A 16,357-nucleotide genomic window follows, 5' to 3' on the forward strand; every position below is an offset into this window, starting at 1 on the left:
TTGTAAAACAAATTATGCTTCGCTATTATCAAATTAACCATTTTTTTCACAGTGAGTAGTTGACTCGCCGCAAAGAGCCGGATCTTTGTACGGGTTGATCGCTGGATCCCAGCTCTTCTTGGTGATCCGTTTTTACCATATGATCTCTAGGGTCATCTGCATCCACACAGCACACCCCCCTCCCCCTGCTTTTGACGTACAGACTGCGCTGCGACCTCCGGGCAGCAGGTGGCGCTGTGAGACTCTACATGATTGGCCCAGGCTAGGGGTGTGTCTGGCGTCACCGAGTAACCTCCTCTCCTCGGCAGCTGCTGTCAGTCTCCTCTGTGCTAACTAGAAGTTGAACATGGCGCTGCTGAGGCCCAGTCTGCTGTCTGGTGTGACCCGCTGCCAGCCCTGTCTCGGGGCCCTGCAGGGGAGAGCGAGGTAAGGGGCCCCCGGTGGCCTGGGGCTGACCCTCACCTGCTGTCTTTATAATGCTGAGCTCTGCCCCAGGAGCTGACGCTAACCTGCTGTGGAATGCCGGGATCTGCCCCAGGAGCTGACGCTCGCCTGCTGTGGAATTGCCGGGCTCTGCCCCAGGAGCTGACGCTCGCCTGCTGTCTGCGTAATGCCGGCCTGTGCCCCAGGAGCTGACGCTCGCCTGTTGTCTGCGTAATGCCGGCCTGTGCCCCAGGAGCTGACGCTCGCCTGTTGTCTGCGTAATGCCGGCCTGTGCCCCAGGAGCTGACGCTCGCCTGCTGTCTGCGTAATGCCGGCCTGTGCCCCAGGAGCTGACGCTCGCCTGCTGTCTGCGTAATGCCGGCCTGTGCCCCAGGAGCTGACGCTCGCCTGCTGTCTGCGTAATGCCGGCCTCTGCCCCAGGAGCTGACGCTCGCCTGCTGTCTGCGTAATGCCGGCCTGTGCCCCAGGAGCTGACGCTCGCCTGCTGTCTGCGTAATGCCGGCCTGTGCCCCAGGAGCTGACGCTCGCCTGCTGTCTGCGTAATGCCGGCCTGTGCGCCAGGAGCTGACGCTCGCCTGCTATCTGCGTAATGCCGGCCTGTGCCCCAGGAGCTGACGCTCGCCTGCTGTCTGCGTAATGCCGGCCTGTGCCCCAGGTGCTGATGCTCTCTACCTAGGAGTACTATCTGTGGATCACTAAGCTTGCACTCTAATAACTATGTGGCATAAGGGAGAGAACCATGGCAAAGTCTGACCCAGAAGAGACCCATTCTAGAGGCACTCAACATGACACTGGACTGAAGAGCTCATACTATAAAGATCGTTGGGCGAACCCCTCCCCTTCCCAGAACAATCTGTGGTCTTACTCTGTTACAGGCGCTGCCAGTAACATATAGTATGTCTGTGATAATGTATATGGCACAGAGGGCATATATTATATTACAGGGCAGAAAGGGTACCCCCCCCCCCCCCCTCTTTGTCAGTGAGGCCTGTGATGTCAGCTGAACAACCCCCCGTGATCCAGCTTCCCCTCATTAATTCCATTAGTGTGGGGATACAAGGACATCAAGGACATCTCAAGGTCATGTAGCAGAACATATCTGCATGATAGCACTCCTCGCAGCTCAGGGGCTTGGTGGGTCGGGGTCTGGCTGGTGAGCCACCAGGGATTGTGGATGGCTCTGTAGCTGCACATGGGAGTGCAGGAGTTAAATCTGTCTCTGGTTGTGAAGGTCCTGTAATGAAGAAAACCCTGCCTGGCCTGACGGAGCGTGGTGCAGACAGGATGGGATCCAGGTCATTGTAATCCACGCCAGGATAGGTACATATATGGCCCTGTGCCACCTGTAATGATTTGAGAGGGCAGGATGCCGCCTTTCATTGTTATTCTGGGGGTCAAAGGCTTTGCATGCCCTTCTCTTCCTTGTAGATATGGGCATAACATCTAACACATGTGTCCAGGATTCATGGTACCAAGATGTATAACTAGGTCTCCCCTTCTTAAGTAATTCCTACAAATCTGGTGCCTGTATACTTTATTACTAGCCTGGCAGCGAAGTGGCACCAAGTTTACAGTGATAGCCTGCCAACTGAGACTACTAGCCTGGCAGCAGGGTGGCACCAAGTATACAGTATGTGCCTCCCTGCCCTGCCCCCGGCTGGTTCCTCGCTGGTGGGCTCTGACGTGGTGCCTCGCTGTGCTGGGCCCCGGCTGGTGGGCTCTGGCATGGTGCCTCGCTGTGCTGGGCCATGGCTGGTGGGCTCTGGTGCGGTGCCTCCTTGCCCCCCGGCTGGTTCCTCGCTGTGCTGGGCCCCGGCTGTTGGGCTCTGGCGTGGTGATGCTCGCCTGCTGTCTGCATAATGCCGGTCTGTGCCCCAGGAGCTAACGCTCGCCTGTTGTCTGCGTAATACCGGCCTGTGCCCAAATCTGTGCTGGTCCCCAGCTGGTTGGCTCTGGCGTGATGCTTTTCTGCGCTGTCCCCCTGGCTGGTGGCTCCTGGAGATACAATAAGTTGCTGCAGACATGTACAGCTGGCGTCCGTGCACCCGGGTGAGGCTTGCTGCCAGCTGCTGTTTATAGATCACCTTTCTCTGTCCCTGACATTATACCCCCACCAGCTGGTGTCAGTTGGAGAATGGGCTTTTCTGGAGCCTGCAGAGTCAGGGCCTGATCCTGCGTCACACACAAGTCCCTAGGAAGCTTGCAGTGCCAGTATACCCAGCCCTATGCCATCTCTTCTTGGTAGCTAGTAGTGCCTATATACCTGTCCCTATGCTGCCTCCTCTGGGGAGCTGGCGCTGGCAGTAGAAATGTCCATATACACCTTGGCATAGTCTGCATTTGTGGTTGGTTCCCTGTCTGTGACTGGGCATTTCTGGCTACCTTGCAGATGCAGTCACCAGATCCATTGGTGTCTGTGCTATATGCAGTGTACCTGTGCCATCATGGTCTTTCACCCAGCATGGCAGGTGGGTGGTGCATGGTAGCATTACTGTAAGGCTATGTATGTGACGGCTGCCTGCATCAGACACTGTGTAGCTGGAACAGCGGCCCCTGTAGTGCCGCTATACCCCAGAGGAGCGGGCAGGGCAGCCACTATACCCCAGAGGAGCGGGCAGTGCTGCCAGTTGGCGCTATGCACAGTAACTATAGACCTGCAGAGCCTGTGGGGATGGGCAGTCTGAGCGACAGCTTTTCAGACTTGCTGTGCAGTGATATGGTGTTCTGATTGGAGGATGTATACACTGGGGCAGGGTATGTGATGTCACAGCAACTGAAATTACTGTAGTGAGTCTTAGCTGTGTGTTCTGGAGTTGGTGGGTATCAGTGTCTTTCCTGTAAGTGGGGCTGGGACAGATATAAGGAATACTACGTTATTATTGTTAGATTCTGACCTGTAAATGTCCTGTTGTACCATCAGCTCCTGGTGGTCTCATGTGGAGATGGGGCCCCCTGACCCCATCCTGGGTGTTACTGAAGCTTTCAAGAGAGACACTAACCCCAAGAAGATGAACCTGGGTGTAGGGGCCTATCGTGACGACGCTGGAAAGCCCTATGTCCTGAACAGCGTGCGCAAGGTGAGCAGCGCACTGTGTGATCCCCGGACTGATTATACCTATGCCACTGAGTGCTAATGATATCGATGCTTGAGCAAAGGTTATTTAGTAGTCAAGAGATGAATGGAGCTGCACAGATTTAGCTTTCATGTAGATAATAGCTATTTTGGACCCGCTGTGGGTACAGCTTGGGTTAGGGATGCTCACAAATTCAGCATAGATTACATTACACAAGTCCATTTTTTCTTAAAGTTAAAAAGATGTATGGATTTTATGTTTTTTCTCCTGTGTTATCTTATTACTAATGTATAAATCCACACGTTCATCAGGCAGACAATGTACATTCCACCCAGTGAGGTGAATCAGATAATATAGGTGCTACATCTGCCTAGCATCAAGCTTATTCCCCCCCCCCCCCCCCCCAACATTTCCATAGGACAGGAAAAATCAATTAACACACAATTGTACAGGGTAACCAATCCCAACACATTGATCACACGATACACTGAAAAACACCTCGATTGTGGTTATTGTAAGATTTCAAATAATAATAATAAAGCCTAATAACTTTGTATCGATGTTGAAAAGCATCAAATATGGTTGACTGTTTCTAATACATAGCAATGTTACACAGTGTTATCGTAACCAATTTTTATTTTTTCATTAAGAGGTTAATGAAAAAATAAAAAGGGGTGGGGATTAAAGCAAAAAAAGCATGTGGGTCTCACAAGTGAGGTGAGTGCTGGGACACTGGTTTGGCTGGTAGATAGCTGGGAAATGAATATAGTGACTCTGATCTAGGCCTGTGTGTCTGTGCAGAGAACACGCCCTGTGCATATGATCAGGGAATGTACCATTACCTGTGTGATCCAGGCTACGCTGTCCTCATGTAGAGAATGGGATAGGGGGGTGGCAGTCACTGGGGGAAGTCCATTCCTGCTGCAGTACATGGACTGGGGGGAGCAGCGGTCCCTGGTAACGGGCTGTATCTATCCTGCAGTACATGGGCTGGCAATTCAGCGTTACCTGTTAAAAGTCGCTGGGCTGCAGCCAGAGCCGGCCCTAGCCTAAATGACGCCCTAGACAAGATTTTGGCTGGAGCCCCCTAGCACCGCCACTAGTTACACCTCTGACCCTGCTCCCCTTTCCCAGCACCATCAACCCTCATCATAGCAGTCATCATTTTGGTGCTCTTACCCGCAATATTTGCGCAGCCCAAACAGGGGTGTGTTCTTGCTGGGAAGGCGCATGGCCACACAAAAGTACCCCCAATTCAAATTATGTCACACAGTAGTGCAACTTTATTCACATTATATCATGGTGTCCCTTAGTCCCGTTACATCACACAGTAGTACAACTTTACCTTATGTAAATTACTCCTCACATTATTCACATTATGTCCTTAGAAAAAAATCCGGAGAAAATACTGTATTTTAAGCACCTCCATGGCCACACTGCAACCCAGCACAAAGCAAAGCAGTGTGTGCTGGGCAGAGGAGAAGAGCTGCAGCTGCTGCTGTCACTTAAGGGGAGGGGGCCCGGGGCCCCCACTGGGCCCTTCCATCAGACTTTGGCCTGGGTAATTTGTACCCCCTACCCCTTTCTCTCGGCACCCTTGATAATAACCATAATGCCCTGTACACATTATGCCAACCTTTATTAATGCCCTTCATACACATAATGACACACATAATGCCCCTTACACATATGTCACACATTATTAATGCATTTATACATGACACACATAATGCCCCTTACACATATGCCGAACACTATTTCACAACCAACCCACCCGCAGACAGCACTCGCACAGCCGCTAACACTGTGACCTCTGCCTCTGCTTGGATACAGATGTTTCCTCATACATCTTGCCTCAATAGGCCATGCAGCTCCTGGCCAGTTCTACTAATGTTGGGTGGCTTTTTTGCTGAAAATTCATCTTATTTGCATTGTTATGTAACCAGGACACACAAGGAGCTTCCGATGATTAAAATGATGTGGCATGCCTATATTCTGTGTGCGACTGTGGCTGTACCTGCATACGGAATGCTATGTTACAGTGATTTCCATGAATACACTATTTCATATGCAGATACAGCCTCACTCACACACAGAATATAGGCATGCTGCATATCATTTTAATCAGCAGAAGCTTCTGGTGCCCCTAGGTATTCCAAATGCCCTAGGCAATTGCCTAGTTTGCCTATGCCTAAGGCCGGCTCTGGCTGCAGCTTCTACTTTGAACTTTTTCACCATTTGCCAATAAATCTATTTACTTGGTCTTTGGTTTCTAGTTGGCAGATTAGTGTTGTGTAATGTCACATGTCCCCACGTGTCCTGATTCCAGTGATGTACCCTCTGCTGTTGCCATGCAGCAGTGTGGCTTGGGTATCAGACATTATGCTGTAAAACACTGTATGGGGTGCAGCACGGGTATCAGACGTTATGCTGTAGAACACTGTATGGGGCTGAGGCACGAGGGGCAGCTGGGGTATCCGACATTATGCTGTAGAACACTGTATGGGGCTGAGGGGTGACTGGGGTATCAGACATTCAGCTGTATGGGGCTGAGGTGCGGATCTCTGGGAATCATATGGATCACAGTCCCACCTTGGTGCTTTTCAGAAATACCAAAATCCCGGGTTGATGTGCAAACAAACAGGGATTTTTGGAGGATGTCGGAAAGGGGTATTAACTTATGGCACCTGTGAATACAAGTGGACCAGCAAGGTGATCTGGAAAAAAAGCTGCCTTAGTCCATCTCTCCTCACAGTGGATACTGGCCTCATGTCCTCCTCACGGCTCCCGTATAACCTAGTCCCGAGGCTACTCCCCTGTATTGTACTAATGTGTGCCCTATGTACGGCGCTGCACCCTGGTAGTACACGGACACCTCCTCACAGCGTACCCTTCTGTATAACCTAGTCCAGAGGCTGCTTTCCTTACCTGTCACCTCCTCATGTATTCTTCAGTGTAATGTACTGTGTCCCCTTTATGGTACTAGAGGTTCCCAAGGCTGCAAACAGACAAGCAGCTCAATATACCCAAAAAAACTTGTTCAACCAAAAGACAAGTGAGACAATAAAATACAACTATAATGTTTAGGATATATCAAAAGCACTGTCTGTGTCTGGTTTTTCCTTCTTCTCCTGTTCTCACAAGGGATGTATATGTGGAACAAAGAAAATAATTAAATGTGTAGGATTGTATATTTTCATCTGAATGACAATAAATGTGAAGCTTCTTGTGAGTGTGGTATGTCCTATTCCAGCTTCACATTTATTGTCATTCAGATGAAATTTACAATCCTACACATTTAATTATTTTCTTTGTTCCACATATACATCCCTTGTGAGAACAGGAGAAGAAGGAAAACCGGTACTTATGTAGTATCTGGACGCCCGATTATCGCATCCGACCAAATCGCATGCGATGCGATGGACCCGATTTTCCATAGGATTCTATGGGGAAAAAGGGTCCTTTTCATTTACCCACTATCCAACTACGCATGGAGTTGGATATAAACCTGTGGCGAGTGTAGCGAGCCACCGAGCCCGAAGCGTGGCGAGCGGATGCGGAATACTGCGCTCGCCACGCTTCGGGCTCGGGTCCATCGCATTGCATGCGATTTGGTCGGATGCGATAATCGGGCGTCCAGATACTACATAAGTACCGGAAAACCACATATACATCCCTTGTGAGAACAGGAGAAGGAAAACCAGACACAGACAGCACTTTTGATATATCCTAAACATTATTGTTGTATTTTAATGTGTGCCCTATGTACGGCGCTGCCCCTGGTAGTACACGGACACCTCTTCTGCTTCCCTCCATCCCAGCTGTGGTGTGTGCTGAGGTTACCTGTAGAGTGTCAGTCACTGTAATGTACTGTGTCCCCTGTATTGTACTAATGTCTGCCCTATGTACGGCACTGCCCCTAGTTAGTACATGGACACCTCCTCTACTCCCCTACATCCCAGCTGTATTGTGTACCGAGCATTGTGCTGCTGCTACCTGTGCTGTTGTAGTGTTTCAGTCACTGTAATGTACTGTGTCCCCTCTATTGTACTAATGTGTGCCCTATGTATGGCGCTGCCAACCACTTGTGGAGCTTTATAAATAACATGTAGTAATGCAGCATAATGGTTCTATAACTTCCATTATTCCTCTCTCAGGCAGAGGCACAGATGGCATCCAAGAATCTGGACAAGGAGTACCTCCCTATCGGTGGGCTGGCAGAGTTTGCCCAGGCATCAGCTCAACTGGCACTTGGGGACAATTCTGAAGTGGTTCAAAATGGACGGGTAGGTCTGCATGTACCTGGCAGTGTTTCCGGACTGTACCAGTGAGACATGGGAGGTGCTGGTGGGTGATGTGACATGCTTGCAGAATCTCTGACAGGTGGACATATTAATAACCACTAGGACTAGGCCGCTTGTAATCTATTTACTTGTAGAATGGAGGCTTGTAGCTGATAAGTGTCCGATCTGTGTGATGGAATTCGCCGGAGTGTAAGAGTGATGGTTATTGTGTACTATGCTATGTGCTGACCAGTATCCCCAATACGTATAAGGCATTGCGAGGTTGGCTGTAACGCGGCCTTGCAGTGCCTGGGGCAGTATATCCAGCCAGTGCAGACGTGGTACCTGCTCTCTCAGCACAGAATGGTTCTGTGGGACAGTAGATATAGAACTTACGTGTGTGTGTGTGTGTGATGGGGGGATTCATGTTGGAAAGTGCATTCTCCTGTGTAACACAGTTAGTTGTTAGGTTTGGGTGGTGAGGTTGGGCGGTTTGATCACACTGCAATGTAATAATGCTCTCTAACATGTGTAGGCTACATGCAAAAGCAGCCAGTATTTACCCTGCAGGGAGACTATATCAATGTGTTTGCTCCCCTTGTGTGGCAGCATGGTGCATTGTAGACATGAAGTAACTTACTCTAGCCTGCCCATGCAGTGCTAGTATGGGCAGCAGGGGCGCTACACTGCACCCCGCTCCCTGTGACTCCTCCCAAGCATCCAATAATGTGAGGGGAAATGTATATCTGATAATGGCACCCCTGAGCCTGATTCAGCATGGATCGCATGGGATGAGCTGCTGGCAGAAGATTGGCGTATGAGTGTGTCCTGCATGTGTGCATTATTCCGACCATCTGGAGACCCCTGCTGAATTAATGCCGTTATATCTCATTATTTTGTGTTGTGCTGGCCTTGTGCCCAGAAACCCGTTCCCCAGCTTCTGTCTGTTCTAGAGGCAGCAATTACTGCGTTCTCCTCCTGATTATTGTTATATTGTTCCTTTGTCTCCTCCCCCCAGTATATTACAGTACAGACCATCTCAGGAACAGGGTCTCTGCGCATTGGAGGCAACTTCTTGGTGAGTTAGACATGTTCAGCTGTCTGTGACCGGGACTGCTTTCCTCAGTAGTGCTATATATTTCAAATGTGGCATGGCGTGGCACTCGTGGTGACAAAAGAACGACAGACTCAAATGTTGCTCATCATTGATGTAGCAACATTTGAGCCTGTCGTTCTTTCGTCACCACGAGTGCCACGCCGCATTTGCAGTATACATACCCCTCCTTCCTAATGGGGCACCGGGTGCAGACATCATTGTCATTTGGAGTGCCGGACCATTGCATATATCTCTAGCCATCCATACTGGCTCCACCAGACTTCCTTTTCAGTATGAATGTTCTGCTAAACTCTGACCAGTCCATTCGTATTTGCCCAGGTCACCTGACGATGGCTGGTGACCCCAGGGTGTGTGCGCTCACTTTCTCATGGTAACGTGTTCTAGGCTGCATGATATATTCTGTGACTTGTGTCCTTGCAGCAACGGTTCTACAAATCCAGCCGGGATATCTATCTGCCCAAACCATCCTGGGGCAACCACACCCCAATCTTCCGTGATGCTGGATTGGAGCTTAAAGGATACAGATATTATGACCCCAAGACCTGTGGCTTTGATTTTACTGGGGCTCTGGATGATATTTCGGTAAGTGACTTTGATAGATTTAGTGTAGAGCGACTTTGTTTCTCTGTGCAAAACAATAGCGGGCACTCTGCGCTTACCTTCCTAATTGCACCGCGTTATTTTCCCTTACCAGAAAATCCCTGAGCAGAGCATCATCCTATTCCACGCCTGCGCTCACAACCCCACCGGCGTGGACCCCAAGAAGGAGCAGTGGAAGGAGCTTGCGGCCGTGGTCAAGGTACTACTTTCTGTGGAACGCAGTGTGGGTACTGTGCAGGCAGTACCCACCACCATTGAAGTATTAGTAATTGTTACAGTTTCATCTTAGTTATGGAATCTGTTGCTTCAGACGTGAGGTCACATAACTGCTTTATATGATGTGACGCTGCGCCTTTCTTCCAGAGCCGCCGCCTCTTCCCCTTCTTTGATATGGCTTACCAAGGCTTTGCCAGTGGAGATACAGACCGTGATGCTTGGGCCGTACGTCACTTCATCCAGGAGGGTCTCGATGTTGTGGTCTCTCAGTCCTATGCCAAGAACATGGGGCTTTATGGTTAGTATGCCAGTCTCTATGGAAGAGCTGTCTGGGCACTGCCTGTTGTCTTGGTATAATCGGAGGTCATCATGTGTCGATGCTTTCTGTCTCCAGGCGAACGTGTCGGTGCCTTCACCGTGGTCTGCAGTGATGCGGAAGAAGCGAAGAGAGTGGAATCCCAGCTGAAAATCCTGATTCGTCCCATGTACTCCAACCCTCCTCTTAATGGGGCGAGAATAGCCGCCGCTATACTGACGCAGCCAGACCTGCGTGGCGAGTGGTAGCTATATGATACTGGTGGCTTTCCAGAGTTTTGGTCCGTCAGTCTGCCGAGCACTCAACCTCTGTTTCCTTGCAGGTTGCAGGAGGTGAAGGGAATGGCTAACCGTATTATCAGCATGCGCGAACAGCTGGTGTCAAACCTGAAGAAGGAAGGCTCCATTCATAGCTGGCAACACATCAGCGACCAGATCGGCATGTTTTGCTTCACCGGCTTACGGCCAGAACAGGTGAGAAGCAAAGGATTGTGGTTCACTCGAAGCTGAGGGTTAGTCAGCACTACGTGCTTGTGTCCGATGTGGCATGGTGGTCCTGCCCCATTATCTGGGGTTCATCAGGACACTTATTTCGGTACTTGTGTACTAGCATGGCCCCCACGAAATTTGGTCGCACTACATATAATCGCATAGCATGCCATACACCCGATGCACTGCGATGCGATTTAAAATTGTATAAGCACCCTAATGGGGGCTTACAATGTTAAATGCACCCCCACTATGAACGTGAACCCGAAGAGCGGCGGCGGTACGCGTCCTCCGACCTTTTCATACCCCCACTATCCACGTCGGCGTGGAGTAGATATTATATAGTGTGGCGAGCCACCGAAGCGTGGCGAGCGCACGCGTATTACTTTACATGTATTCCACGGGGCTCGCCACGCTTCAGGTTCACGTTCATAGTGAGGGTGGCGTGGGGGTGCATTTAACATTTTAAGCCCCCATTAGGGTGCTTATACAATTTTAAATCGCATACCATTGTATATGCGATACAATGCCATACAATTTTATGGTATACAATTTAAAATTGTATAACATCGGCTGCCGTCGCATCGCATACCATCAAATGCCTTATGGTATGCGATGGGCGCTGTGCTAGTACACAAGTACCCTTATTTCATGTTGGCCTCTCTTACACTGCGCAGGTGGAGCGTCTCATGAAGGAATTCTCCATTTACATGACCAAGGATGGCCGGATCTCTGTAGCAGGCGTCACATCAGGAAATGTTGGTTATCTCGCTCACGCCATCCATCAGGTCACCAAGTGAGGGGGGAGAGTTGCAATGTATAGAACACCCCCCCCCCCCCCCACCACCACCACCGCTGGCACCCTAACTGGGGCACGGAGAACTTTAGACCACAAACCCAATGTCTGTAATGTACCCAAAGAACTGTTACAGATGCCCCATGTCTAATGTGCTCCCGAGATCGATCTGAGGTCCTACAAGCACAGCTGCAGAAGGTATACGCCCTGGTGACCAGCGCAGCGTGCCTATAAATTAGAGGCTTTAATATTGACGCCATCAGCTTCCTCACCCAACCATACTGACAATCTTGGGGGGGCTGGTATGTTGGGGTGATGAACAGTGCTTGGAATGTATTGTTTGCAATAAAAGTAATTTGGGTATGTTCTGTCTTCTGTTGTGGGAGATGATAGAAGAGGGGTGGCCATGTTACTGACCCTGTATGGGGGGGGGGTCTCTATGTGGTCAGTCAGATTGGGGACATGCTAGTAACAGGAAGAGTGCCTGCTCTGTGACTGTGCCTCCCCTGCGCCTGTAATTTTGCTTCTGCAGAGCTGGACTACACAACTACAGATGTAGCCCGCCAGAGCATCCCTTCTGGCAAGCGCCGGCGGACAGGGACTCCATTAAACTGGGACACGCTTGCAACGAGTCCCTGCCTGTCTCTGCTTCGGGAAGGGGGGTGGTGAGGTGGCGGTGGGGAGCTCTGTTGCCACGGGGCACGTGAGCGACTCATGCCTGCGTGCTCCCTGGCAGAAGCTGGCTAGCCAGCCCCTGCAAGGAAGAGGCCGGCTACATCTGTATTTCATGTATGTGCTACTCCTGCAAGGCGGATTTCAGAGCAGGCATGAGAAGACAGAACATGTTGTATGTCCCTGTACGGATGATCACATCCAGTACACAGGACAATACTCCATGTGCAGATTTATCATCTAGGTGTATGCTTTAGACTGCTGTGCCCCTGCCGTTTGTCGCCCTACTCAGAAGAGGGGACAGAGCAGGCACTCTATTTTTGTTGGGGCCACACTTTAGTACAGATTAAAAGCAAAGTTTATTCTATCATATTTAGATAGAAACTTCAGTTCCATATATGTTCCCAGTGGAACTATTGTATCGGAAGTATAGTGAGAATCAGGGATACCTCAATACAGTTTAACAATTATTTATTTCCAAAATCATTAACAAACAAGAAATTATACTTATACCACGTTCCTCAAAGGCAGTTACAACAGGGTGTATTTCCAGGGAGCCTCCTCTCACTGTGTAATCCTGGATCTGTGGTCCGTCACAAGCACCCTGTCCTCAATCTTAGGTACAATGGAAGCTTAAATCGGTCTGTAGTGACCCTGTATTTAAACTAGAATCCTGGGCGGTGGTCAAGGGATCATATCCACATATACATTAATTTGGGGACCTTGATTAGTGAATGCATATTGACAAACCCATTGTTGCATAGAATTCTAATTTAGGTCAAATATTCCTTCATGTCTGTGTACTTAGAATTGTGGTGAATCTTGTCAAATGCTTTAGTATATTTGAACTTGGACAAGATTCTACAGTACTTGAGCTCTGTAAACCTGTTTCTCTTTCGTCCAGTCCGGTGACACAGCTCCACGATGGGATGTAGTAGGCTCCGCCAGGAGCCAGGCACCTATGCTTCAATTCTTTGGGAGCAGGCTCCTCCCTCTGCATCCCATAATGCTTCAGTTTCGTTTTAGGTGCCCACAGGAGTGGGTGCAATGCTGAGTGGCTGCGTTGCAGCCACACTTTTTTCTTTGGATTTTCATCAGTTAGACTAGGTTTTTATTATTTTCTAACCTTAGACTTAGTAGCAGTTTTTTTCCGGCGTGTGACTTCTGGCTGAAGTCAATACAAGCTGAGAGCGCAGCAGAACACTGACAGAAGTGCGTCCTGTCAGTTTTCTGTGTGCAGAGGAATGCATTCGGCGGAGGAATGCACACTCTGCACAGCGCTTGCCTCTGCTCAAACGGAGGTTTATCCTGGGCTCCGGGGGACCCCATCCAGCTCCTTGCCTAGAAGGGGATCTTGGCGACGGGTCTCCCAGCGATGGCGGCCGCCATCTTTAAGAGTTTAGAAACCGAAATCCTCCAGGGGAGTTGAGGACAACTCAGAGTGGTCCCTAGAGGGGGAGTTACTGGAGGGGAGAGACATAGTTGGGAGCGCCTGTAAGTGTTGGCGCCAAAAGCCGTCAGCTACCCTCACTGGGAGGGAGACTTGGTCTCTTCCATGATTTACTGGCGCCATTTCTGTGCTTGCTGCGGAGCTGAAAGACAGAGATCCTGCTCAGAAGTCTCTCCTGACAAGCGCTTCCCCCGCTGATCGCTGGCAACAGAACACATAGATAAGTACACTGGTGCATTACTCTCTGACTTTGCCTGAACGTTTAGCAGTGTTTTTTCATATTAACATGGCTGACGAGTGCAGTTCTGTTGCTGGGGAGGGAGCGATTGAGATGTTTTACCATTGCAAGAGATGTAATGTAAATTTATCATGTGAACAGTTGGACCAGGGGGAATTGTGCCCTTGCTGTGCCCTGTGGGTCACGACCCCAGAGTCCTGAAGGAGCTGAGCCAGCGTGGGCTGTGGCTTTGGGACGGTCTGTTTAAGGTTTTAACAGAGGCTTTAAATAGGCAAAAGGGATCTTTGGTGGGATCTCCGGGACCTATTCGCTCATCTCAGGGCTCTCTTACCCCTGCACAGGGAGACCCTATCTTGCTGCAGGCTATGCAGGACACTGCACAGGGTGTGCATAAGATGTCTTCTCTTTTGGAGCAATTTACCAAGGTATCAGATGATGTGTTGTTTAGACAAGGGTCTTCCATGGCCCCTCCATTGACTACTGACACAGATGATTGTGGGGTAGATGAAGATGATTTGTGTTGGTCACAGGGAGAGGAAGCAGACTCTTCAGCCTCTGGTATTGAGGATTTGATTTTGGCTGTAAAGCAGGCTCTGGATTTGCCTGCTGAGGAAAAGGCTGCTGCGCAGTGTGTGTTTAAAAGGAGCCGTAAGGATCCAGTATCCTTTCCCTCGGATAAAGGCATGGTTGCTTTATTAGGATCATGTTAAGGTATGGGAGAAAGTTCCTCTGGTGGATTCTTCTGTGGCCAGATTATCCAAGGCCACAGCGCTGCCAGTGCAGGGTGGCGCGGCCTTTAAAGATCAGGTTGATAAAAAGGTTGAAGGCAGTTTTTGAAGGTGTTGGTTTCACTATGCGCCCCATTATTGCTTCGCCCTGGGTGGCAAAAGCCATGATCAAGTGGGCAGAGAGTTTAAGTAGTCATCTCCAACATGATGCGGAAGCTTTTTCTGTGGCAGAAAAGTTGAGGTGTGCTGCGGAATGAAGCTAGCGAGGAGGGTGCCAAAATGGCGTCCAAAGTATCCGTCACTTCTGTTACTGCCAGAAGAGCTCTCTGGTTAAAGGCCTGGGAGGTGGATAGTGAATCTAAAAAGTCACTGGAAATTATTCCTTTTAAAGGTGAGCTTTTATTTGGGTCAGAATTGGATGAGATCATCAAGCAGGCTACTGGGTGGGGGTAAGAGTACTTTTCTTCCCACCACCTCTAAATCCCCTGGCTCTAAATTCGGAGTCTTTAAACCGTCCTTTCGTCCTTCCTTTCGAGGGGGAGCAGCATGCAGAGGACTCATAGGGTGTGGAAGATTCCAAGCCGGCAGAGGTAGAGCGACCAAGTCAACGTTTGGCGCCTTTACAAAGAAACATGCAGCCAAAGGGGAAGACAAGCTCTCTGCATGATGGGGCGGGGACTCCCTGTTCTGGGATCAGAGTAGGGGATCACCTCCTGCAATTTCAGGACAGTTGGAAGGTAGCCACAGAAGATCCGTGGGTATTTTCCATTGTTTCAGAAGGATATCCGATAAATCTCAGTGGTCCTCCCCCTCGCAGATTTCTTCCCACTCCTTTTACCAAGGACTGCGTCTCTCAGATCTTCTCTTCTGGGAGCTGCCTTATCTCTCGAGAAGAAGGGGGTAGTTATACCGGTTCCTCAAGAGGAGAGAAGAAAAGGTTTTTATTCGATCCTTTTCTTAGTTCCCAAACCAGACGGGTCGTTCAAGCCCATTCTAAATTTAAATTCTTTGGGTGGATCACTTCCGCATGGAATCCCTGAGGTTGGTGCTGTTCAGCATAGAGCCAGGGGAGTTCTTGGTATCAGTGGACATTCATTATGCTTATCTCCATGTCCCGATCCACATAGATTTCCAGTCTTTACTCCGGTTTGCAATCGGGGGAAGACATTGGCAGTTCCAAGCACTCCCTTTTGGTCTTGCCACGGCTCCGAGAGTGTTCACCAAAGTGATGTCCACCATGGCTGCAGCTCTCAGACTGCAGGGAATAATTATTATACCTTACCTGGACAATCTGCTTTTCAAAGCAGAGTTTGCGGAGAAGTTACAGGTTCACCTGGAGGTAGCAACACAGTTTTTGAGAAGTCAGGGTTGGATATTGAATCTGCCCCAAGTCCCATTTGACACCAACGCAGACTTTGAGGTTTCTAGGGGTGATCATAGACACACACCTTCACAGGGTCTTCCTCTCAAAATCCAAGGCTGTGGAGATTCGGCAGATGGTGTTAGAGATCCTACAAGCACCGGCTCCATTGGTGTGGCAAGGAGTAAGGTTGCTGGGAAAGATGGTGGCAACCTTCGAAACTCTCCAGTTCGCCAGATTCCATTCGAGGAGTTTCCAATGGAGCATCCTATCCTGTTGGTCCGGAAATGCCAAGAGGATGAAACAAGAGGTTTTATCCCTGTCACTGGAGTCCAGGGAGTCCCTCCTATGGTGGACAGATGTGGAAAATTTGCAGCTGGGGAGATCTCTCAGGCCCTGGGATTGGCTGGTCCATGACGACCGACGCCAGTATGAGGGGCTGGGGGGCGGTATTCCTTCACCTGAGGCTTCAGGGCCTTTGGTCAAAGGAAGAGTCTAAACTGCCAATAAACATTCTGGAGCTTTGGGCGATTTTGAACGCATTAATTCAGGCGGCGGTCCCTGCTGAAGATACA

General features: G+C 49.8%; 1 protein-coding gene across 1 annotated transcript; it reads left to right on the top strand.

Annotated features, from left to right (window-relative positions):
- The first annotated feature begins 267 nt into the window (after positions 1-267).
- GOT2 (glutamic-oxaloacetic transaminase 2) lies at positions 268-11,365 on the top strand. The gene is made up of 10 exons (XM_083164981.1): positions 268-426; positions 3,365-3,521; positions 7,676-7,804; positions 8,820-8,879; positions 9,339-9,500; positions 9,613-9,717; positions 9,882-10,032; positions 10,129-10,294; positions 10,373-10,523; positions 11,216-11,365. The coding sequence occupies exons 1-10, from the start codon at positions 347-349 to the stop codon at positions 11,336-11,338; spliced, it is 1,284 nt and encodes a 427-aa protein (XP_083021107.1). The 5' UTR covers positions 268-346; the 3' UTR covers positions 11,339-11,365.
- The last annotated feature ends 4,992 nt before the right edge of the window (positions 11,366-16,357 follow it).

Source organism: Crinia signifera, chromosome 11 (assembly GCF_055691185.1).
Source record: "Crinia signifera chromosome 11, ASM5569118v1, whole genome shotgun sequence".
Lineage (NCBI taxonomy): Eukaryota > Metazoa > Chordata > Amphibia > Anura > Myobatrachidae > Crinia > Crinia signifera.

Coding starts and splice junctions, on each gene's coding strand:
- GOT2 (XM_083164981.1), top strand. CDS start 347: ATGGCGCTGCTGAGGCCCAGTCTGCTGTCTGGTGTGACCCGCTGCCAG. Junction 3,522..7,675: donor TCCTGAACAGCGTGCGCAAG/GTGAGCAGCGCA, acceptor TTCCTCTCTCAG/GCAGAGGCACAGATGGCATC. Junction 10,524..11,215: donor CCGGCTTACGGCCAGAACAG/GTGAGAAGCAAA, acceptor TACACTGCGCAG/GTGGAGCGTCTCATGAAGGA.